This window comes from Natator depressus, chromosome 1, assembly GCF_965152275.1.
Source record: "Natator depressus isolate rNatDep1 chromosome 1, rNatDep2.hap1, whole genome shotgun sequence".
Lineage (NCBI taxonomy): Eukaryota > Metazoa > Chordata > Testudines > Cheloniidae > Natator > Natator depressus.
In genome coordinates, this window is record NC_134234.1 from 55,409,165 (window position 1) to 55,433,838 (window position 24,674).

General features: G+C 43.3%; 1 protein-coding gene across 2 annotated transcripts in view; it reads left to right on the forward strand.

The window, feature by feature from the left end:
• Positions 1 to 17,788, forward strand: part of ATP7B (ATPase copper transporting beta) — a 49,802-nt gene extending 32,014 nt beyond the window's left edge. The window contains exons 13-22 of one of the 2 annotated variants that reach the window (XM_074960200.1): positions 584 to 778; positions 1,787 to 1,969; positions 5,267 to 5,465; positions 7,294 to 7,440; positions 9,336 to 9,478; positions 11,152 to 11,355; positions 11,455 to 11,572; positions 12,699 to 12,750; positions 13,515 to 13,617; positions 15,991 to 16,145. In XM_074960200.1, the coding sequence (XP_074816301.1) occupies positions 584 to 778; positions 1,787 to 1,969; positions 5,267 to 5,465; positions 7,294 to 7,440; positions 9,336 to 9,478; positions 11,152 to 11,355; positions 11,455 to 11,572; positions 12,699 to 12,750; positions 13,515 to 13,617; positions 15,991 to 16,011 (1,365 nt within the window). In that variant the 3' untranslated portion in view covers positions 16,012 to 16,145. Of the gene's footprint in view, positions 1 to 583; positions 779 to 1,786; positions 1,970 to 5,266; positions 5,466 to 7,293; positions 7,441 to 9,335; positions 9,479 to 11,151; positions 11,356 to 11,454; positions 11,573 to 12,698; positions 12,751 to 13,514; positions 13,618 to 15,990 lie in introns of both variants that reach the window. The other variant, XM_074960191.1, reaches the window with a different exon arrangement.
• Positions 17,789 to 24,674: the final 6,886 nt, after the last annotated feature.

Here is a 24,674-nt window from a genome sequence, read left to right on the forward strand (position 1 = left end):
TTATGGAATTCAGACCAATTCTCCAATTTGTCAAGGTCATTTTGAGTTTTAAACCCTGTCCTCCACAGTGCTTGCAACTCCTCCCATCTTAGTGTCATCTGCAAATTTTATAAGCATATACTCCATTATCCAAGTCATTAATGGAAAATATTGACTAGTACCAGAGCCAGGACTTACCCCTGTGAGGCCCCACTAGATGCAACCTGCCAATTTGACAGCAAACCATTGATAACTACTATTTGAATACAGTCTTTCAACGAGTTGAGCACACACCTTATAGTACTTTCATCTAGACCACATTCCTCTAGTTTTCTTATGCATCATTGTGTCAAAAGCCTTACCAAAATCAAAGTATATCATGCTGCCCTGCTGCTCAATCTGTGCTCTGAGGGTGGGACTTGCCGCTAAATGAATATAATATTCCCAGTATGCCTGGTAACTATAATCTGTTGTTCTGTTTTCTTTTCTATATCTGAGATTTCCAGATAGATGCATGTTTGAAATTACTGCTCTTTACTAGACATTGTGTCCTATGTTAGCAAACAAACATCTTTCTCTCTCTTTTTTTTTTTTTTACTTGCAGCATCAGAACAAACACCTCTCAAAAGCTGAAGTAATAGTGAGGTTTGCATTTCAAACCTCAATCACTGTGTTGTGCATTGCATGCCCCTGTTCCTTGGGCTTGGCTACTCCAACAGCTGTGATGGTGGGCACAGGAGTTGCTGCTCAGAATGGTATTCTCATCAAAGGTGGAAAACCCCTGGAAATGGCCCACAAGGTTAATAGCTCATCACGGAAGTGTTGTATTAATACCATTTATACTGGTTGCCAGCTAGAGCAAAATTTCCCAGCAAATTCTGTTAATCTATGGAAATGACTTTTTTTTTTTTTTAAATTGGTCATTGCTCTTATCATTTTGAAGGTAGATACTTTTTGGAATCACAGAGAGAGGCAGTGTTTCTTTATGGTCACAGCAAAGGGATGGGAGACTGCAGATCCTGACTTCTCATCCCAGCTGGGCCACTGAGTTGCTGTATGACCTTGTGCCAAGTCACTTTCACCTTTTGTTTCCTCATCTTTACTCCAGCTGTCAAGTGGTTACTACAAGTACTTCCCTCCCTAGGTTCAGGAATCTTGTGACATTTAATAAGTTCAAGTTTGAACTGCTTCAAAGCACCATACAAATGCTGCTGCTCATTGGTCTTTAATACAGCATCTAAAAACTGTTCTTCTCACGTTGAGAGAGGAAATGCCACGATTTAATACTTTAGATATTGTCACTTGCGTTTAAATAGACATTTCATGAATTCTGTGCACACACTGCTCGCCATTAAATTTGCAACGCTTGTAGTAACTAATTATTATATAGTGAAATACCCCAGTTTTACTTAGACAATGTGGTTATTTCCTATTTTAAGTATAAGTTATCAAGATGGGGTAATTTATGGTAAACGCTGACATTTTAATGACAATCACTCAGAGAAGGAAAAGAATATTAGGTAGAATTAGAGCACAGGACAGTTCATGGTATAGACACCTGTAACTTGCGTAGCTTATTCTCTTTTTATACTGGCAGAGAAGGTTGACTGCCGACGTGTCTATTTTGAATGTTGTGTGTGCATAAAAAGTAAAATATTCATGAACATTCATTAATTGATTATACTTCTCAACTACACACACACTTGAACAGAGACATTATATTGTACATTATATTCCAACCATTCTCATACTCACTGTGCTTGAGTTTAATATTACAGCAGTAACTGAAATATGTTATTTTGTGCAGATAAAGACTGTGATGTTTGATAAAACTGGGACCATCACCTGTGGCGTTCCTAAAGTCATGAGGATGCTCTTGCTAGGGGACACGGCTAAGCTGTCCCTAAAGAAGGTACTTGCAATTGTCGGCACTGCAGAAGCCAGCAGTGAGCATCCGTTAGGAATGGCTGTCACTAAATACTGTAAAGAGGTATGTATTTCAAGCATTGCCCAAGGATATCTGTGTGAGCAGCAGTATTGCACTGAATAAGCCAGACACAGCTGGGTAGACCTGGCTTCACAGTGAGACCTGCATCTTTACAAACCTTTTAGGACCTTAAATCTGATCATGGGCAGTAGCCCTTAGAAGAACCAGGTTTATGAACAGCACTGAGAATGTGGGTTCCAGCCTGATGATGGTCAGGAAATGGCAAGCCCTAGCTTCTTGCTTCTGTTTAAATGATTTCGACCTGGGATTCCCACTTTCCATTCCCGGTTGTGAATAGGATCTTAGTGTCTGCAGTGAATATAGCTCCCTGCCTGACCTAAGTGAAAGATGTTAGTACTGTTGCATTGTGTGTTGAATCACAGTTCCAGCTGTGTAAGCTAGTAATTAACCTGGCAACTTGCAGGATGTTACATGCTTCCTACCATGGGAGTTAGGATTTGCTAAGTCGGTCTCCGTGTCAGTTCCAGGTTTTAAATTTCCTCTGGCTGACGACAGGTCCTCTTAATAAAAGGCTAGTTCATCTGGAATCTGCTTTCCCTTGCTGATTTGCCAGAGCCTGAGTTTGGTGACCTTCAGGTTACAGTGCAGCATTTATTCTGGCCAAGCTTTTGAGGACTCTTAATAATGGGTAATTGAGCTGCAGCCGGGGGTGGAGGGAGTTTTACATTGTGATTTATAACTGGTGGTGTTACAAGAAACTGCATGGTTTAGTGGGAAGAGCATTGAGCTGAGATTTCAGAGACCTGTGTTCTAATTCAGTTTTTGCCACTGATCTGGTGTGTGACACTGGGCAAGTCACTTCACCTCTCACCCTTTGTCTGTCATATTTAGATTTTAAGCCCTTCAGGGAAGAGACTGTCTCGCACGATGTTTGTTACAGTGTCTGACAAAATGGGGCCAGGGTCTTGGTTGGAGCTTCTAGATGCTACTGTAATAATAATAATAATTTAGATGCCTTGGCAACAGCCACCTAGTTTAAACTTTCAAATAAATACATAGAATGGGTACCTATGGAACTGGACTATGGACAGGTGGAATGGTGATTTACATTTAATAATTCACAAGAAGCATGTATAGTCCCTTCTCACACACTGCCTGACAGTAGCCAGTTCTGTTAGTCATTTATCTGATCACTAAATTTAGCCAGAAAGATTTTAACAAACCTAAGTATCACATGAACTGCGAGCCTTTGAGTCTGACAAATGGCTAGTCTCTGAGATTACCCATCTCTGTGCAAATCAGCAAATACTATCTATGGCATGTGTTTCCCTAATACTTCAGGAAGAATGAAAACACAACCAGAAACACAAAAGGAAGGCAATCATAAATAACAGCCTCCCCTTACGCTTACATAAAAGCTACTGGCCAATGTTAACTGACTTATGAAAAGATAAATTTGGCAGCAATATGAATATCCAACACGTCTAGTATAAACCTTTAGGGGTAAACGCTTAAAAAAATAAAATGCCTACTTGGAAGGAGAAGAATTCTAGTTGGTAATGATCTGGATGCCTGCCTTATTTATTTATTTATTTATTTATTTTAAATGGGCTGTCTTCTCCTGGTTGCTGTTTTTGAATCTACTCTTTCTTGTGCGTGAGTCACTTCTATAATATCACATGCCTTACTTGTCACCTGACCATAGCTTGCATGTATAGCCCTTACCTATTTTAATATATTTGTAGTATATCCACTGGCATTTCTAAACTATCGCTAGACTGTTCAATAGGCCATGGGTAGCTCTGTTGAATTCAGTGAATACCTCGGAAATTATTAGGGTCCATTAGCTTTTTAATTTGACTATTTCCTCTTTATAAATTTGGAGTCATAAAAAATGGTCTTGGCAACCTGTGAAGTGGTTCACTCACTGCAGGAGCCCCTCCTCGTGGCCAGGTGTGGCTTAGTGGCTCTCTCCCTATATGGCGCCCCCTCCTGATGGTTGCTCCGTTGGTTTCTCTTCTGTAACTCTGCCCTCTGGCCACGTCACAATATTTGTCCTCCCCTTTCGGGGTAACAAAGTTCAACAAACAAAAGTCCAACAAATAATTCCAAGACCTTGTGTCAGGTCTCTGACCCCTGACTCTGGGCCCAGTGGTTCTCACACCTTTGCCTCAGTGCTTTCTAATGTTCACTTCTCCAGACTCATGCCACCTTGCCAGTGGCCCTCCCACTACACCATATTCCCGCCCAGGGACCGTATAACCAGCAGCTGAGGTCTGGCACAGTCCCACTTGCTGCTCCTGCTTCCCTGGGCTCCTTCCTACCCAGCCTTTCTCAGGCTCTCTTCTCTGCAACTTCCCTAGGTTGACCTGCCTTTCAGGGGTAGGATCCTAGAGCTTATTCTCCTCCCATCCCGGCTTCCTCCTCACCATCTCTGTTCCCAGAAAGTGGTTGCAGACTCTCTCCTTGCCACTCCCATCTGCTACAAACTTCCTCTCTGCATACTAACCCGCCTGCTCCTGCCCAGCTGGGCTTCATGATCCGTTCAGCCTGCCTGTCGCTCCAGGTGCAGCCAGGTAACAAAACTGGCTTCTAAGGCACACAATAACCCATTCAGGGCCTCTACGGGGTACATACCGCGTGTCACAACCCCATTCTTTAACTTCTCCCTCTGATTCAATAATAAAGCCTGTTATCGTAAGATTTCATTTTCTTTAAAAGTCCCAAAAAGAGTACCAGAGACAAGCTGTTTCTTAGTCCCTTGGTCAAACCAGTAGCTTTTAGAATTAAATACGTTGGCTTTTTTTAACTGTAGTCATTTTTAAAAAAAGCTCATACTCCCCAACAGCGTAGTTGCAAGTTGATCCTTCCAAGAGGCAGCATGGTGTAGTGGTAGATTAGAGATTGGATCAAAAAACCATAAGGAATATAAACAGTCACGCTTTGGGCACGAGGCAACTACGTACTGTACTTATTTATGGGCAGGTTTTCCATTATGGGGTTTTTTCTTCTACAGAATCTGATATTATCCACTATCAGTGATGGGTCACTGGAATAGATGGACCTCTGATCTGATCTGGGATGGTGATCCCTGTTTCTAGAAATCTAATAATAGCGTTAGAAACCAGTAACTTCTGACTTCCAGTCCCCATTCTGACACTGATGCTGCATGTGGCTTCCAGCAAATCACTTAGTCTTTCTCTCTGTCACCTCTTTGTAAAACAAAGGAGGAGGAGACCAACTTTTCTGTGGTGTTTTGAGAATGAATTAGCTGATATTTGTGCATCACTTGGATGATTCAAAGTGTGTTACAAGTTTTCATTATTATTATGTTTGCAGGAACTTGGCACCGAGAGCCTGGGATACTGCACAGATTTTCAGGCAGTCCCAGGCTGTGGAATCAGCTGTAAAGTGTGCAGTGTGGAAGCTATACTGGGCCAGAGTGAGCAGAGTCTGAACGAGCAGAATACTTACCTGAGCAGTGTCAGCACGGTTTCGCTGGGACACAGTTCATCGATCATGGTCTCTGAATCTGAAGGTATGTCTGCCCTCAAAGCGTTTAGCCAACTACAAAGAGAAGTTTGCAAAATCAACAATACCAGCCACGGTGAAATAGCTATACACAATTAGAACTTGCTTCCTGCAGCAGGGAAGGTGGGATTATGTTAGAAAATACAAAGTAGCTAAAATGTATCATGGGAGAAAAGCAATATTCTTTTTTCTTAATGTGGCTGGAAAGCTAGCTGAGTACTTAGATAGTACAATGATGGGTGCTTTGCAAGCACATGTGACAAATAGGTAGTAAGATTCATAGACTCTAAGAACAAAAAGGACCGCTGTTATCATTAAGTCTGACTTCCTGTATAACATAGTCCATAAAACTTTCCTGACTTGATTCCTGTTTCAGCTGGAGCATATTTTTTATCAAAACACACAGTCTTGATTTGTGAATTGTCAGTGATGGAGAATTCACCACAACCCTTGGTAAATTGTTCAGTGTTCAGTGGTTAATTGCCCTCACTGTTAAAAATGTACGCCTTATTTCTAGTCTGAATTTGTCTAGCTCCGCTTCTAGCTGTTAGATCCCGTTATACCTCTGTCTGCTAGATTGACGAGCCCAATATCAAACACTTGTTCCCCATGTAGGTACTGAACGATTGTGACCAAGTCACTCCTTAACCTTCTCTTTGTTAAACTAAATAGATTGAGCTTCTTGAGCCTATCACTATAAGGTATGTTGTCCAATCCTTTAATCATTCATGTGGCTCTTCTCTGAACCCTCCCCAATATATCAAGGGATTTCTTATTCAGACTTCATACCACATAAAAACAAAACAGCAAGTTCCATTTGAAAAGACAAAGCCAGGGGAGAGCACAATTTGCTAATCTGCAGTATAGTTCCCTCTAGAACAGACCCCACTTTCTCCTATCCTCTTGCCTTGCTGCCCTTCCGCTGCTTTTTAGCCCATGCTTACTTTAACCTTATGGATTAAGTGTACATGGTAATCTTCTCAAATATCCCTTAAAGTGCTGAATTAAAGGCACCATTGAATGGGTGCACATGTATCCTTGGGATAAATGTTTATTTTACGTACAGAATTATAGTTACATCCCTTATAAAACTCATTTTGTCTACTAATGTTTTGCTGTTGACAATTCAGTTGATCTCATTGTGGAAGATGCATAGGCACCAAGATTTGTTTTCAGACTGTGGAATCTATCTTGCTCCTTCTTTACAAGTCTTGAAACATCTTTTCCATTACCAGATCATTTTCTCTCCTGTGCACTCCTCATTCCTTCCCACTCCCAACATTACCTCTGCTATAACCTTGTGTGAAAAACCATTGGAAATATATAATTGGGATATCTACGGCCCTGGTTCTGCAAGCACTTTTGTGCATGAGTGTCTTTATGCCTGTGAATACGTCCACTGAGCTCAAGGGGACTGTTCACATGCATAAAGATACTGGTGTGCGCAAGTGTTTTCAGGATTGGAATCCAAAGTAGAAAAGAGGTTTATAATGTGAAGTGCTGTTAGCATTCCAGTAGGTCTTGGCAGAACAGGAGAGTGACACTTTCTAGTTTTTGTTGCTAATCAAAACCAAGGCAAGTCTCAATCCATCTAAAAGGCTACAGGATCATTGACGTGTAATAGAAAATTCCAGACATCACCACTGCCAGAGCAGATAATCATAAGGTTTAAATCTGTCTTAGTTTCCAAAGTAGCTGCATGTGTCGTCTTAAGATGAAGCAGGTTAGTGACTGATTGCATCCTAATCTGACTTTACCCATCTGCAGAGGTTTCTCCTTCTGGCTTGTGGATGGTTATTTAAGTTCCTCCTGGTTTTTATTTCTGTTTACCACAGGTGAAGCAGCCCCTCTGACCTACTCAGTGCTGATTGGAAATCGTGAATGGATGAGACGGAACGGCTTGCTTATATCCAGTGATGTTAATGATGCAATGACAGGCCATGAAATGAAAGGACAGACAGCCATATTGGTGGCTATAGATGGTAATTAAAATTCTTTGAAGTGACGCAATGAAAACATAAATACCACATCACATTGACCCTGCAAGTAACCCTGCTTGAATCAGATATCAACTATTTATTACTTTAGAGGGTGTCTTTCTAAGTTAGAGTGACAAGAGGCTACTTACCTTTTGGCCATAAATTGTTTGTGAACTCTAAGTGTGTAATGTGTAATCTGCAAAATGGCTTTAATTAAAAAGTAATTTCCGAGTCTCCTTTTGACTGGAACCATCATTCTGAAAAGAGATGCTGCCAAAACAGAAGTCAGCTTGCAAACCTGCTTCCTTCCTGCCTTCATGTTGTCATCTGAAGGATCACAAGGTGACCTATTCCATCACTTATCACTCATTAAAATGTTTCATGGTCAAACATGAGCATTCTTGTTTGGTTGAAACACAAAATAAAAGATGGATTAGATTGTGAACTTGTTGGGGCTTGTGTGTAGCACAGTGGGGCCCTGGTCCGCAACTGTGGTCCTGAGCGCTACTACAATACTAATAATAATAATTAATAATGGATTGTAAATTCTTTGGGGCAGGTCATGTGTCTGCTGCTTACGTTTGGTACAGTGTCTAACACAACAGTTCCCTGATCCGGACAGGAGGCCTCTGGGCTTTGTTACATAAATATTAACTAATCATTCTGGTCTAATCCTGTTGCGACCTTAGAGCTATTTTTTTGCAGACACTTCAACTTTTCAGCCTGCTGCCCGTTATCAGTAGTGGATCCAGCGAGACTGAATGCCCTTATTTTTTCCCAGCAGCATCAAAAAGAGGGACTTGCTCTACAGTTGCTGGGCCTACCATTGGGAGATCATCCCCTGCCCCATCACCACCCTTGACTTACTACCCTTTCTCACTGTAACGCAGGACTTTATAAAAAATCCTTGATTGACCACTATTCCACCAGCAATAGTGACTGTAATTAAAGAGTTGGGGGCTGCGACTCATTTCAGATAAGCCCTTAATTTTTGAAATACAACTTGCAGTCCTTGTCAACATGAAATATTTCAGACTGGCATGGCAGGCAGCAGGCATGCAACTTTCAGCGAGGCTATCTCAGGTAGAGGGCAAGTGTAATGTTGTAAAAAGAAAAAAATATTCTGAGAGAGCCATCTGCTGAGGAGTTAGGTGGCTCAAAAGAGAGGTAGCTCCTTCCCTCTGGAGACATGCATTCAAATCCAGACTTGAATGACACCACCAGTGCAATTTCTGGCCCAAGTCCCCATTTGTCATCGGAAAACCATCACCTCATATGGCCCATTTTGGCACTGCATGCATAAAAGTCAGCCAGGACTAGAATAATAAGGATGATAAATGTTGGATCTGAACAGAAGCATATAGTCAGAGCAGAGTGTGTGTGTGTGTGTGTGTGTGTGTTTGCACTGTAGCAGTCTGACAGTGATCATTACTATATTTGTGAACACTAAATTCACTCAAAATATTATAAATGCTGAAGTAATGTATTTGATAGTCCTACATATATTTATTTACAAGCAGGGGCAGGGTGGGGGAATCACACTAGCTTCTTTGAGATGTGTCTGCGCTATAATCCGGAGGTGTCCTTGCAGCATATGTGGATACACCTGAGCAAGTTTTTGATGTAGCTAGATCGAAGCTAGCTTGAGTTACAATAGCAGCAGCATGGGTGGGCCAATAGAGTATGCACCCAAGGCCCTGGGCAGGTGGGGCTTGTCCATGCTGCTGCGGCTTCACTACTATTGTGAATCGAGCCAGATAGATCAAAGGTAACTTGGGTACATCCACATGTGCTGCAGCCACATGTCCCAGTTGCAGTGTAGACATGCCCGTGGCCCCGCTTTGCTTTCCGTGCCTTTCTGCAGCTCTTTAATTAACTGAGTCCCTTTCCTTGTGAAGGTGCGTTGTGTGGAATGATCGCGATAGCAGATACCGTCAAACAGGAGGCAGCGCTCGCTGTGCACACTCTGCAAAATATGGGAATAGACGTGGTGCTAATAACAGGGGACAACAGAAAAACTGCAAAAGCAATTGCTACTCAGGTACTCTTCTTCTGTATAAAACAAATGTTCTAAACACTCGACCTGGGGCAGTGAACTGTTGTTGCTGGTTATTTTAGCCTTTGCACAGATGTGCAAGGTGTTTTATGCAAAGGAGGAAAAAAGACAATCTCTACCCTCATGAGTTTAACCATCAGGTAGGCTCATGCAAGCGAGTTGTAGTAGGAGCTAGCAGACAAGGGAGTCTTGGAGCTTCCATCAGCTCCCATGGAAGCGCAGATGAGCATTCAGCGTCGCTCAGTGGCTGTTCAGCCCCGTGCAGTAGTTGCTGTACCCCTTTGCACTCTTTTCTTGTGAATTTATGAGCCATAGGCACAGCTTCGTAAAACCATTTTGATGGTGCCAAGAAGGAAGTTGCTAAGTGAACTGGAAGTGAGCAGTAAGCTGGGCATACCATGAAGTCCTCTTCAAATAACTGAGTCCTAGGAGAAAAGCTCCCAAGAGAAAAAAGAATAATGCAGGCTTTTGTTTTTTGACAGTGATTTCACCCCTAATGGTTAGCCTCCTGCTTCCTTTCACTTAAAGGTAGTGTTCCTTCTAGTGACATCGGAAAACTCCTTTCAGGCCCTCTCCTGCTTCCTCTAAAGTTAATTGGAGTTTTGCTATTGATTTCAGTGGTAACAGGATCAGCCCCTTAAGCAGAGTTGTTACTACTAATGGTTGCTTTCTAAAGTACAGACAGTGGCTTCAGTGTATCTGATCATAGCCCATCGATGTCCCCTACCAAGGTATAGCTACATCATCGCTCTACTTAGCCACTCCTCTACCCTTTCTGTGTTTTCTCTCACGCTGATGCTCCCATCTTTCCCTCTGTTTTACTGTCCTTTTTTCCTACTATTGCTCCTACTGTTGCCTTCAATTGCTCATTTAAGTAATCCACCAAATAGCAAAACCGGACAATAGCATGGTTCATAATCACCTTGTCTGTTACAGTAATATCAGCTCTTTTTTGCTCATGCACGACACTTGTAATCCTTCCTGTATATTATGTTTTTCCTGAGATCTTTGAATAACGAAGGTTTCACTATATTTACTAATCTAGAAGCCTGATTTTTTATGACTCCTATGTTATGTGTGAAGTGAAAGGCTTGTAATTCCCCATCTATCTCTATCACTCTGTCTCTCGTCATATACTTACAGCATATGCTTTTTGTGGCAGGGACTGTGTTTGTACAGCATCTGGCACAACGGGGTCCTGGCCTCTGACTGGGACTCCTAGGTGCTACAGTAACATAAATAACACATAATATTGGGGGAAGGGGATGCCACAGCGCATCAATACTTACCTGTTTAGAAAATGACTGAGTTAACCCTTAGAGCACTTGCCTTGTATGTTATGCCAAGGAAGCCTTACAGTAGGAGCTGCAGTACTATGCAGTGCCGGAATCAAGGAGGAACAATGCTTGCTGGAATCTGTAGTCTCTGCAGCTGAGGCTCTGGATGTGACTGCGTTCAGTCCCATTTTCTGAAAACTGTGTTTCCCTTCAGAGTCCACGCAAGTTGCTAGTGCAGCCCTCAATGGAGTTCAAGCATGGGGGACCCCAGAATAATCATCACTTTTTTTAATCTTTCTTTTCTGTGGTTAAAACATATCAGAAGGATCATCTATACTTTCTACTCTGCTGGGTTTTTTCTCCTTTCCCTGCTTGTTGTAGGTTGGCATCAAAAAGGTCTTTGCTGAGGTTCTGCCCTCTCACAAAGTCGCAAAGGTTCAGGAACTCCAGAACGAAGGGAAGAAGGTTGCCATGGTTGGAGATGGAGTCAACGATTCCCCGGCATTGGCTGGAGCAGACGTTGGCATTGCTATTGGAACAGGCACGGATGTTGCCATTGAAGCTGCAGATGTCGTTCTTATTCGAGTGAGCTCAGTTGTTTGATGTAATCTTCTTCCTTGTGTCGGTTCTGAGAAGTGTGCCTGGGTGGGGCTGTGAAAAACTGTCTGTGCTTTTGTCTTGCAGAATGACTTACTGGACGTGGTTGCTAGTATTCATCTATCAAAGAGGACAGTAAGAAGAATACGAATAAATCTGGTCCTTGCTTTAATTTATAATCTGCTTGGGATACCTATAGCGGCAGGTAGGTGACTGCTGGCACACAGTTTGTCAAAGAGCTCCTGAGTCCTGCTTTCAGATCTGACTCCAATTTGTTGGGAGAGGCAAGGTAGGCGCGATAATCTTTTACTGCACCAACTTCTGCTGGTGGAAGTCAAGCTTTTGAGCTTCACAGAGCTCTTCTTCAGAGCTCTACACAGAGTGTCACAGCTAAATACAAGATTGGACAGATTGTTAAGCATAAGGGGTTCACACAAGCGAGACCACTTAAAAGGAAGTGGACAGTTCAGGGTTAGCCAGCAGTAAGTTGCGTTACAAATTGTTGTAGTGAGCCATAAAGCCAGTGGCTCTGTTAAGTCCATAGCTTTTAGTGGGGTTTTTTTTTAAGTGGTCTCCTACAGCATGAGTGAACCCCTCATGCTTAACAATCTATCCCGACTTGTATTTAATGTAGACACTCTGGTTACCTTCCCCAGACATGAAGAGCTCCGTGAAGCTAAAAAGTTTGTCTCTTCCAATGACAGAAGCTGGACCCACCTTGTCTCTCTCATATCCTGGGACCGACATGGCTGCAGCAACCCTGAATCCCATTGGTTGTGCAGCCTTGGGCAAATCACATAAACCCCATGAGTCAGAGGGAGATAATAATCAGTCTGCCTCCCAGGCGTGTGTTAAAGAATACAGCTCTTGGAAAATATCAAAATCTGATGCTCTGCTATGACATTGAGGGCTGTCTTTATACATGCATACAACAATCCTAATACTCACCGTGAGCTCACCTTTGAACCCGTATTCAAGTACTGTATAAACACAACGAAATAAGCCCTGCCTCAGACTGCTTCCGGTGTAAGTCAAGTGAGATGAAGGATGGCAGGAGAGGGCTGCCTATCTGCCTCCAACCCAGCCATTGCTAACTGGCTGCCTTTCTTATAAATCTTGAGGGCATTGACTCAGGCGCTCAGGACGAGGCCCTAAGTTTTTATTTTTAAGCACCGTGTAAAGCACAATGAGAGACACAGCTAATCAGACCACTGAAAGGGTCACTTCTTTCTTTTTCAGATCTCAAAAATCTTCCTGTTCCCTCTGCTAACCCTCTTCTTCATACACTTGTCATCATCTTGCCTTAATTACTGTCACTTTCTCCTTTCTAGCTTCCCTGCCTCACAAAGTCCCCTTAGGTCTGTCCAGAGTGCTGTTGCTAAGGTAAACATTCTCTCCCACTGCTATGACTATGTCCCCTCCTTGAGTCCCTCCACCAGATTCCTGTCATCCCCATATCTGACTCAGATTTCTCATTTGCAAAGCCCTAAATAATCTGGCCTCCTACTCTTGTTTTCTCTTTTTTCCCTATTTTATAGTCTTCTCAGCTTACTGCTTTCTCTGTCTCCTTCCCCCCCCCCCCCCCCCCCCCCCGCTTCATGATAGATATTTTCTATCATGAAACTTGGAATGCTCTTCCTGTTGTCCTCCATGAAGCACCCTTTCCTTCTCCAAATCCCTCCTTAAAACCTACGTCTTAGAGCAGTCCTCTCCTCTATCCTCAACAATCCTCCCTCACCTGAACTGTGCTTCAGGCTTTTCTCATTCATTTGCTTTGCTTTATTGCTATAGCAGCAGAGAGAGACAAATAGCACGTCTTACCTTTGGCCACAGTCCTGCAGTTGGATCCAGGCAGGGACAGATCCTTGCATCTGCACAAAGCACTTCTCATGGGCGCAAGAGCGTCTCCCCATCTGGATCCAACTCCACGACTGAGAGCCCGTGTTTTGAAAAGCCCCATGTAAATTTATGTTGGTGTGTCCTTGTTTATAGAAGTCCGCACAAGTCATGTGGTGGGACTGTCTGTCCATTTAACGGTTGGACTTTCCCATTTTAAAATTAAAGCGACAGAATATTCTATATTTTAAGAGACTACATTTCTTAGTAACGTGTGTGTGTGTGTGATTTGATATATTCTCTGTTGTTAGGGGTGTTCATGCCTATTGGAATTGTTCTGCAGCCATGGATGGGGTCAGCTGCAATGGCAGCTTCTTCGGTATCTGTGGTGCTATCTTCCCTGCAACTGAAATGGTAAGTTTTGCACAAAGCAGTTAGCAACTCTAGACTATTGGTTTTGGAGTTCAGATTAGAGACATGTCTATGGGCTGCCATAAACTTAAAATTACCAAGTGATCCTTTAGCTGAGAGCTATTTTACCTAATCCTTGGTCCCCTCCCGCCCAAAAAGAGCCATCTCATTATGAGGAGAATGCTTGATATATTCCTACTGCAATTATTATTCCTTAAATAGGGGGTAAAACTTTGACAAGGCATAAGACCTGTGCTGCTGTATTTGAGATCCACTTAAATAGTACCTGAGTTGATGATCAGTGGGGTTTTTTTGGTGAATATCAAATGAGCTAATGATGGCAAATCATTCAAACAGCTGTTCCATTAAAATTCAGCATTAACTGATGCTTTTTAAAAATGAGTTACTAATGGATTTATACTGGTGTTTCTGTTTCTTTAGTCAACTATAAATTAGCCAGAGAGAAGGGGGGGGGGGAAAGGGGAAGCAACAGGAAAGTGCATTTATTTTATTGCATTTGGTCGTTGATAGTTAGGGCTCCATGTTTTTTATGGAGGTCACGGATGTCACAGATTCCGTTACTTCCTGCGACCTCCATGACTTCTGCAGCAACCAGTGTGACTGACCCCAGGGGCCCAGAGCCGCCCAAGCAGCTGGCCCCGGGGACAGCCACACTGGCTGCCGCTCGGGCGGCTGCTGGAGCAGCCCTGAACCCATGGCCAGCCACATCGGCTGCTACGCTGGCAGCCCCGGGCAGCTGGCTCGGGGACAGCGGGAGCAGCCGCAGCTGGGCAGCTCCCAGCAGCTGTCCCAGGGCAGCCGGAGCAGCGGCTGGCCCCCCCAGGGCTCTGCACCTTCCGGCAGCAGCTGGAGCAGCCGTGGACCCCCTGGGGCTCTCCCCCAGCAGCTGATGCCATGGGATCCCTTCCCTCCACCCACCCCACCCCCATACCATAAATACCACTGTTTTAATCGTATAAGTCATGGACAGGTCACGGGCCATGTTTTTTTGTTTCTTGCCGGATTCTATTTTTGAACTGTAACTAGAGGTGAATATTTTTATAAAATGACTAGTGATTTTGGGTGCCTTCATTTTTGGGTGCCTACTTGAGACACCTGGACAGTTTCAGAAAGTGCTGAGCACCCATATTCTGAAAACCAGGCTACTTTCAGACATCTCAAATTGAAACACATCTTCAATAAAGGCTGACAATGAACAAAGCATATTTGTACCTTAGGTGGTTCTGACTGTATTCTTTTATAGGATCTAATATAGGAAATCACTTCTGGCATTATGACCCCAGTCCTGCAAACGCTTAAGCACATGCCTAACTTTACTCATGTGTAGTCAATGTGGGAGTATTCATTTGAGTAGAGTTATGTATAAGCTCAGGTGTCTGCAGGATCAAGACCTGTATCTGCAGGGATTTTCCCCTCCCAAAATTCCAGGGATTGGTTAGCCAAAGTCTGGGGAATTTCTCTAAGGTATTCCCTTTGTTTTCTATCTTATTTGATTCTACACTTTTATATTCTAATACTAGAGGTCATTATGGCAAGGTGTTGCAGAATCATGCAAAATATATATGGCTCTGGACTCAAGGATACAGTAATGCCTTATACTGTGCAGGATAATTACCTTAGCAGCCAGAAAGGCTAGAAGCTTCCTTTTTTTCAAAATATCTGTGGAGAGGACCTAAAATGTTTGCCACTCCTGGGCTTTTCTTGTCCCAGAGTATAAGGGTCTACTAGATCCACCAAGGAAATGGTCCACGATGTGACCAATACTGTGTCATTAATGCTTCTTCTGCAGTGCAAGTAGCAGACGATTAAGGCTAAAATTTTTGTCACAGATATTTTTAGCAAAAGTCACGGACAGGTCAAGGACAGTAAAGAAAAATTCACGGAAGCCCGTGACCTGTCCCTGACTTTTACTAAAATATCCCTAACAAAATTAGGAGCTGCCCCCACACTGCCTGCAGCAGCTGGGCAGCTGTGGGGGCCTCTGCTCAGAGCTCCTAGGGCCCCCACCATCTGTGGAGGCTCAGAGCTCCAGGGTCCCTGTTACCTGTGGCTCAGAGCTGCAGGGTCCCACTGCTGCTTGGAGCTCTGGGGGGGCCTGCGACCCACGGCGTCTGGGAGCTGCCGGGTTCCCCCACCGCCCGTGGCAGCTGGGAGCTGTGGGGGGACCCTGTAGCTCCCAGCACTGCGGGCTGAAGTCATAGAGGTCTCTGGAAGTCACGGACTCCGTGACAAAATCGTAGCCTTAATGATGATTAATCACAAAAGTCCGACATTTTCTGACTCTGTTGTCAGTTCTCTACACAGGCTCTTAAAGTTGTTGGGTGATCCTAAACTTTCCTATTCCACTTTTCCTAGCTACAAGAAGCCAGGAACTGAAAGGTATGAAGCAAAAGCTCAAGGCCACATGAAGCCACTGACTCCTTCCCAAATCAGTGTTCACATTGGGATGGACGACAGGAGACGGGATTCACCCAGGCCAACTGCCTGGGATCAGATTAGTCAAGTGTCTCTTTCCTCTCTGACTTCAAACAAGCTGCACAGACATGGTTTGTTTAGAGAGGAAGAAGGTGGCAAGTGGTCACTGCTCACTAATGACCGAGATGAAGAACAGTACATTTAAATGCTGCATCCCATCACTGAACATGAAGTCACTGTGATTCTTCACCATTGGCAGCGATGACCACGAGACCCACATAAGTATAAATGGAACCCTGATGTTCCAGTTTGCAAAGCAGCTCAGAAATTCAGGATTAGATTGTGTGAATTATGATTTTGTCAGTTCACAAATAATTTCCAGTCATTGAAAAAGCTTGAGACCCTACAATGAATTATTCCCTACAATGAATTATGCCCTTTACTTCTTGCGCAGTGGGAAGTTGGAGTCCACAAAGCCTAACAGGACCCCTACGTTGTGGATCAGTTACTGAGAATCAAAACCCCAGCCTGTCCAGTCTCATTGACTCTCTTGTGCTTCTTTATGGAACTTCTGTGAAAAGATTTTTAAATTAAATGACCTAGAAAATGAATTTGGCAGAAAGTGAAAACCATTAAACCGGACATCAAATAGCTCTATATTTGGGGATTATATTTTTACATAGAATCAAATCTAGTCATCTCAACGTGGGAAAATTTTATATTTAGGGCTCAGACAACATGTGTGTGTTTGATTAGCACAAAAATATATTAATTGTATATTTTGCTGTGCATAAAACTTGTAAAATTCTGTTTCAAAGATGACCATGTATCTTATAGCATCACTAATTGTATTTTATGAAACGTTTCCATTTGCCAAACTTGCTTGCTGCGTGCAACTACTCCTCTTAGGTTTTCCAGTTTTCTCCTGTGTGTTCTTCGGAGCCCTTTCTTCCCAGTAAAGTTCAATCTTTAGACATTTGTTATGTCTTCAGATTTTTCCCATGGGATGAGATCCTACAAGGCACTGGGGACCCTGCAATTCCTGTTGAAATTCAGAGTTTGAGCTCCTTTCTGGGTTTTACTCTGGTTCAGGATAGCTCACCATTTTGTCAAATCTTTTGACACTCCTGATAACTGCAGTGTTCAGCTGTTTCTTTGATGTGCAGAGTGGCATAAATGTGCCAGTGTAAGCCATCCTGGTGGCTCAATTATTGGTACGTTCATGCTAATGCATTGACGAGATGCTTTCCAACTTGGAGTGTTTGTTCTTGGTCCTGATGGGAGCTAGAATGTTAGAGGTGACATGCTCAGTCTCTGTGCTGATGGATTAGCTAACAGTGCTTTTCAAGGACTCTGTGGAAGTTGTGGGGACACCTCAAAAGCCAAGATTCAACAGAGAGGCAGAGTTTGGGAGGCTGTTCTGTGCAAATGGCAGGTGAGAAAGAAGTAGTAGGTTAAAGCCCATCTATAACTCCACTCAAAATCCCTGTTGATATCTTGTGTTAGAGCTGAGTGCTTAAAGTAAAGTCCATGCCTGAAAACTCACCCTATCCCCTTTAAAAATTACTGCATTATTACAGATCACGTCAAGCTAAAAGGGACTCTTACTTCATCTCTGAGTTTATCTTGGACCACAAACACTACAGCCAATGCTTAAAAATTGCCACTAGGAGGCAATTGTGTATATATAACAATAATTATACTGGTGTAACAGAGAACAGAGCGTGACCAAGTGTTCATGGGATTCCAGGGTGGTTGGAGGGGGCTGGGGGGGAAAGGGTTTGAGATTACTGTACTGTTTAAATAGCACCACATAACACAGCTTGTTGGTCATTTTTAAAATAAAAGTGTAAACCGATTAAAAATGGAGATAATAGTGCATGGCCACCAGGCTTTCATTTATTCTGGTATGAATCATCTCAGCAGTGCTAGCTGTTTGTCATTTAATCCTATTCTGGTTTATAGCCCGTGAAGACTTTGGAATTTATTTAAATGGAGCTTTAACATTTTTGTAGTGTTTTATCTCCCTGCTTGGGCTAGTGTAATGACAAATCAAGGTGGAAGAGAAAAGCCTTCTCTCACGCTGCTAAAGTATGAGCTTAATCACCGCAACTTTGTTTCCAAATTCACCCTCCAATACTTGTCTCTTAGTCAGGGCATTTGGAGTCAGGTGCTTCAGTGAGCTGAGTGAGTGAAATCCTGGCCCCATTGAAGTAAAAAAATCTGAAGTTGGGAAGTGGGGCAGGATTTTACCCTGATAAAAGACCCCAAATCATTGCCCTGGGCAGTGGTGAAAGCACTGGTTTGGTTTGGTTTGGTTTAAAGTCTGCCAGTTTCCCTACAAAGGGCCAAATCATGCTTCCACTAAAGTAAATGTCCACACTCCAGCAGACTCTGAGGGAAAGAGTGTTGTGTTCATAACATTGGAAATTGGTTCCAATCGTAATGTTCTAACCTTTGCATGTCCTTTTTAATAATTTCCTTATATTTAGGTTCCTGTAAATGACCCATTCATCTCTGTTGACTAATCACAACATTTGCTAGGATGTAATTACACTGATTTTTTTCACATTTCCATTTCAAAACTATAAAAACTTTTTAGATAATTTAAAAGTATACAACTGTAAAAATGTCCAGTAAAACATGCAATAGCTGGCTGGTCTTGGTCCCAGTGAGAGGTTTTCTATTGTTTGGACTAATTTTAAAATTTTTCATATCAATCTGTAGAATAAATCTGGGTTTCTTGTCACATTTTTCTCTTTTGGGTAAGTGAAACAAAATCTGAGATTAAACAGAAGCTATTGGACCGCAGAATCTGCACATCTGATGTGCCGTGAGTAGCCCAGGTTGATAGGATGCAGCTTTCAGAAGCAGTCACCTTTGGCCTAACTTTGCTCCTGCTGAAATCCCATCCCTAAAGCACAGATAATGCCAGACAGATTTGCTTTGCTTCTTTTCTTTTTTAAAATCAAATTGCAGTTTAAAGATATATCTTGTTCCATCAACAAAACTCCTTTGGATCAAGACTGGCTCAATATATTGAGCTATTCTTAATGCATCTGTTACTATGTCATTGAAGGTTACTTGAAAAGGATACTGGCATAGACCGTTACAATATAACAGGGATTGGAAACTGGTTAGAGGACTGTAAATTGGTGACGATACCAAATAAAGAGAACGCACCAATGGGGTGGAGCAAGGAGTAGTTTTAGGTTTTATTTAATGTCTTTATTAATGAGCTGAAAGAAGGGATAAATACCCTAATTAAATTTGCATCATGTCCTAAACTGAGAACTATTTCAAACCTCACTGAGAAATAATATAATGGAGCCTTGAATAATTAGACACAGGGAGGAAAAATTGAGGCCCTGGTCCTAAAACTTGTTCCATGTGAGTGGACCCTGTGTTCTCATTGAGCCCCCATTGACTTGAGTGGGGCTGTATGAGGGTGCATGGGACTAGATGCAAGATTGTCTTTAAACTTTAGGAAGTTACTTGAATTGTGAGCTTTTTGAGTAAAGAGTGTCTCTGTTTTTGTACAGCACCTAGCACAATGGGATCCTGGTCTATGACTGGGTCTGCTAGGCACTACCTCAATACCACCATTATTACTTGAATGGGGCCAACATTCATCTTGGAAAAATATAAAGTGAAACATCTGAGGATGAATAACCTAGGCCCCGATATTCAATGGGAGGTTGGTGTTAAGTTCTTACTTAGATTTTTTCCTGCTGCTGGGGTATCTTGTATTGGGAGTACTTGGGCAAATCTGGGAGGCAACATGGCCTAATGGATAGAGCACTAGAATGGGACTCAGGGGACTTGGTTTCCATTCCCAGCTCAGCCCCTGGCCTGCTGGGTGACCTTGGAAAAGTCCCTTCATCGCCCTGTGCCTCAGTTTTCCCATCTGCAAAATGGGGATAATTGTGCTGACCTTCTTTGTGAAGCACTTGGAGCTCTACTGATGAAAAGTGCTATATCAGAGCCAGGTATTACGTGGTCTTAATTTTTAAAAATTGCGTGTTTTAAGGGCCTCTAGAGCCTGGGATGGGCACTTTTGTTATAGTGCAAAAAATAAAATTAAAAAATGCATGTTTCTTGTGAGCTTTTACACAACTATTTCCTCATACATGATTGCTCCATATTTGTATAAAATATTTTTGGCACATTTGAAAACTGCTGTAAGAATGGGTGGAATAATTTCTGTATTCCCCATCCCTCCCTTTCAGCCAAATTAGGCAGAGATTCAGCTTGAATTGTACCCAAGCTAGTTTCACCTTCTTTATGACTAAGTATTCTTGCCAGGAACATACTTCCTTTGATGCATTTGTGTGAAGAAAACAATGAGTAGGTGGTAAAATGATACAATGGAATAGAAGAATGTTACATTAGCTAATACTGAAACGCCAGATTTAATTTCCTCTTCTAAAAAGTTAACAGAAAGAGACTTATTCCTCATTGGGAAATCATTTGAAAGCAACAATGAAAACAGGAAGTGGTGAGGGGCAAATATCCTGATCTTACTTGTGGATCAATTAAGAACAAACACATTCATTAACAAACGGACACATTAATTTCTGTCTTTGTCTCCTAGCTAGGTAAAGCTGTGCAATTGGGGAGGCAGATGAAGCTAATACGTAGATTCTCAGCAATGCCGGGTTTACAGTGGCTCCATGGAGCCGAGCCCATGCTGAGAAGGGGCCCTGGCCTGCTCCACTTGCACTGCGCCCCGAGATCCCGCTGGCTCCCCCCATCCACCACTTGCTCCTCTCAGCCCCCTGGCCGGACCCCAGTGCACCTCCGGCTCTGAGCAGTCTCTGCTTCCCACCACCTGTCTCCCTGGAGCTGAGCTGCCTGGGACTGGTGCAGAAGCCTGGCCAGTCTCAGCCAGGTGTGTGGGGGATGGGGGGGGGGGGGAAGGAGACGGTGTGGTGGGCTGAGGTGGGCCCCTCCAGGCAAGTGCGTCTTGAGGGACCCTGGCCGGGGAAAGTCCTGGCCTGGCTGATCGCACCACTCCTGAGGGGCTAGAATGATTACTGGCCCTGGGACTGGCCCTGGCTGCTCTGCCAGCTCAGCCTGGCAGACACAGACACCTCCAAGCAGGGCTGGTGAGTGCAGCCGGGAGGCAGGGCTTGGAGGAGTGGGTCTGTAGGGAGTATGGGGCAGGGGGATGCTGGGCTGTGAAGGGGTGGGGAGGGTGTGTGTGTGTGTGTGTGTGTGTGTGTGTTGGGGTACTAGGGAGTGGGGGGTTCTGTGGGGAGTGCTGGGCAGTTGGGGTGGGGCTGTGGGCAGGGGTGGTGTGCAGGGTGCTGTGCATTTGAAGGTTGGTCTGGGGGGGCGCTGGGCATAGTAGGTCTGGGGGGCCTCTGGCCATAGGGAGTTGGGGGGTGTTGGGCTGTGTGGTGTGGCATAGGCCCACCCCTGAGGGGAAGCACAGGGCTGGGCAGGCCACTGTGCATCTGACAACTGCTGGTTCGTAAATAGTGCCCTTGTATTGGGTGGAACAGGGCCGCCCATGCCATGCCCCATGGCCTCCGGCTGGCCCCTTGCTCTGGGGACTGACCTCCCCGCGCCATGCTCCATTGCCTCCATGGGGGCCCACAAATATGTTTGGTGCCAGGCCCACAAAAGGTTAATCCGGCCCTGATTCTCAGTGCAAGCAACCACCCCAGCCATGCATTTAGTTTCTTCCCCAATTTGTATCTATACATGAGGATAACTGGGGAAATCTTCCTTGGTGATGCAGGTAAAGGAAAAAAGATTAAACATCAGAAACAAGCCGTTTTTCTCTCCTGGAATTCATCATCCCCGGCATAGATGAAGAGTAAATCTGCTGAGAGAATATTTGAGCTGTCTTATACCACCACTCAGATCCATCATTTTCTAGATGGTGATTTGAGGGGGAAAAGGCCTGATATATACTCTTACCCAGAATAACCACCAGATGTCAGTACAGGTATGAATACAAACCACCAGGGACTGGTTGGTTAATTCTTCTTTAATTTTTGAAGCATCTGAAACCCTAAAACATTTTAATGATGAGTATTGAAGAGGTAAAAATGCAGAGGGCAGTTTGTGTCAAATAATAGAGGGTCTAAAGTGAGAGGCTGACTTGCTACTATAACCTGGGAACAGAAGATTTCAGATTCTCTTTGTTTGCCTTCAGCTATGAATTGCTTGTTTGGCATATTTGACAGTCAAATGTCTCCTGAGCTCCACCTATGCTGCTTATTGAAATTGTCATTCTATTTTCTTGACAGCTGAAATTTTAAAAAGAAAAGCACAAGAGTAGGATGACTTTAAATTTGTAGTGGTGAATAACATTGTACACTTACACTTTTCAGCTTGCATGATAGCTTTAAACTAACTTTTTTAATGAAACTTAATTTTCTTCTTTGGCAGGGTTATTGGCCTAGTGGATGGGGGGAAGCTGTAGTCCTGATGTGTTTTGATTTTTGTACGGCTTTTGACAAAGTCCCACATGACATTCTTATAAGCTGTGACCAGGGTCTTACAGGGGAGCTAGCTATGGTCACTCAATTAGGCTGAACTGCAAAGAAGGGGCAACCAAACCCCCAAAAGCTGGTGGATATTCCAATACTTAGATTTACCAAGCCAGCCTAAAACAGCTTCTTTATTACCTTACTGGTTACTCAGAAGTCCAAACAACACCGTTCCCTTGGGGAACAAAAGGTAGTTAGGATGACTCTGAAGGAGGTCCATCACAGGTATTTAGCTATATGAATTAACATAAGGCCATTTGCTTTTTCCTCCACCATTCACAGCACATTTCAAAGAGAGATGAATAGGGAGATATCCCCTGTTTACAATTCATTTAAATGCTAGAATCTTCTTTTGACCTAAAAGAAAAGGAGTACTTGTGGCACCTTAGAGACTAACCAATTTATTTGAGCATAAGCTTTGTTGCATCCGATGAAGTGAGCTGTAGCTCACGAAAGCTTATGCTCAAATAAATTGGTTAGTCTCTAAGGTGCCACAAGTACTCCTTTTCTTTTTGCAAATACAGACTAACATGGCTGCTACTCTGAAACCTGTTCTTTTGACCTCTGAATTATCAGAATACAGCATAGATGGGGACTGTTGATTACATTGTCGACCCTACTCATACATATGCAAATACACAAAAACACAAACATCATCTCCCCAGGTGTCTTTTGAGGGTTATTTATTTTGCAGGCTGTTTAACCCTTTCTAGCCATGCGTCACATAAGCAAAGTAGGGAAGTGTGGCCCAGATGAAGTTCCTATCAGGTGGGTGCAAAACAGTTTGAAAGACTGTACTAAAAGAGTAGCGATCAGTCATTCACTGTCCAATGGGGAGGGTGTATATCATGGGATTCCAAAGGGGTCTACCCTAGGTTTGGTGGAGTGGAGAGTATGTTCATAAAATTTTTAGATGACATCAAGCTGGGAGGTGTCGCTAGCACTTTGGAGGACAGGATTAGAATTCAAAACATCCTGGACAAATTGGAGAATTGGCCTGAAATCAACAAGATGGAAGTCAATAAAGGAGTGCAAAGAACTACACTTAAGAAGGAAAAATCAAATGCCTAACTACAAAATAGGACATAAATGACTAGACAGCAGTACTGTTGGAAAGGATGTGGGGGTTATAGTGGATCACAGACGGAATATGAGTCAGTAATGTCATGCATTTGCAAAATAAGACTAATATTTTGGTGTTTATTAACAGGAGTGTGGCATGTAAGACACAAGGTAAGTGTCCTGCTCTACTCAGCCCCGATAAGGCCCCAGCTGGAGAACTGTCCAATTCTGGGCACCACAATTTAAGAAAGATGTGGACAAATTGGGAAAGACTCCAGAGGAGAGCAGCAAAAATGATAAAAGGTTTAGAAAACCTGAGCAAGGAGGAAAGGTTAAAAAACCTGGGCACGTTTAGTCTTGAGAAAAGAAGACTGAGCAGAGACCTGATATGTCTTCCAATATGTGAAGGGCTGTTATAGCGATGACTGTGAGTATCAGTTCTCCGTGTCCACTAAAGATAGGACAACAAGTAATTGATTTAATCTGCAGCATGGGATATTAGAAAAAACTTTCTAACTGTAAGGGTAGCTAAGCACTGGAATAAGCTTCCAAGGAAAGTTGTGGAATCCCTGTCCTTGGAGGTTTTCGATGATGATGATGATGATGATGAGTGATCACTCGTTACCAAGTATGATCATCTTCCAAGGGAGTTATGGGTCCTCAGGTGGCTAATAAGGCCAATCCTTGAACCACAAATTCTATTGCAATGAGGGCAGATGTTTTCAGACTCAGCAGGAGGCTGCTGACCATGACTGGAAGCCAGTCTCTTCATCCTTCTGGGCCTCTTGTCCTCTTCAGCTTGTTGGCGAGCAAGTTCAAAATGCAAGAGACCATCATGAAGGACTTCACTCCATTTTAAGCAATCTTGGGCAAGTGTCTCCCAAGTGTCAATGTCAGTATTACACTTTTTTAGGTTGTCCTTCAGTAAGTCCTTAACTCTTCTGTTGTCCACCCATGTTATGGTATCCTTCTTTCAGCTGAGAGAACAGGACCTGTTTTGGGAGGCAAAGGTCTGGCATCCGGACAATGTGACCAGTCCAGCGGAATTGCTGACGGATG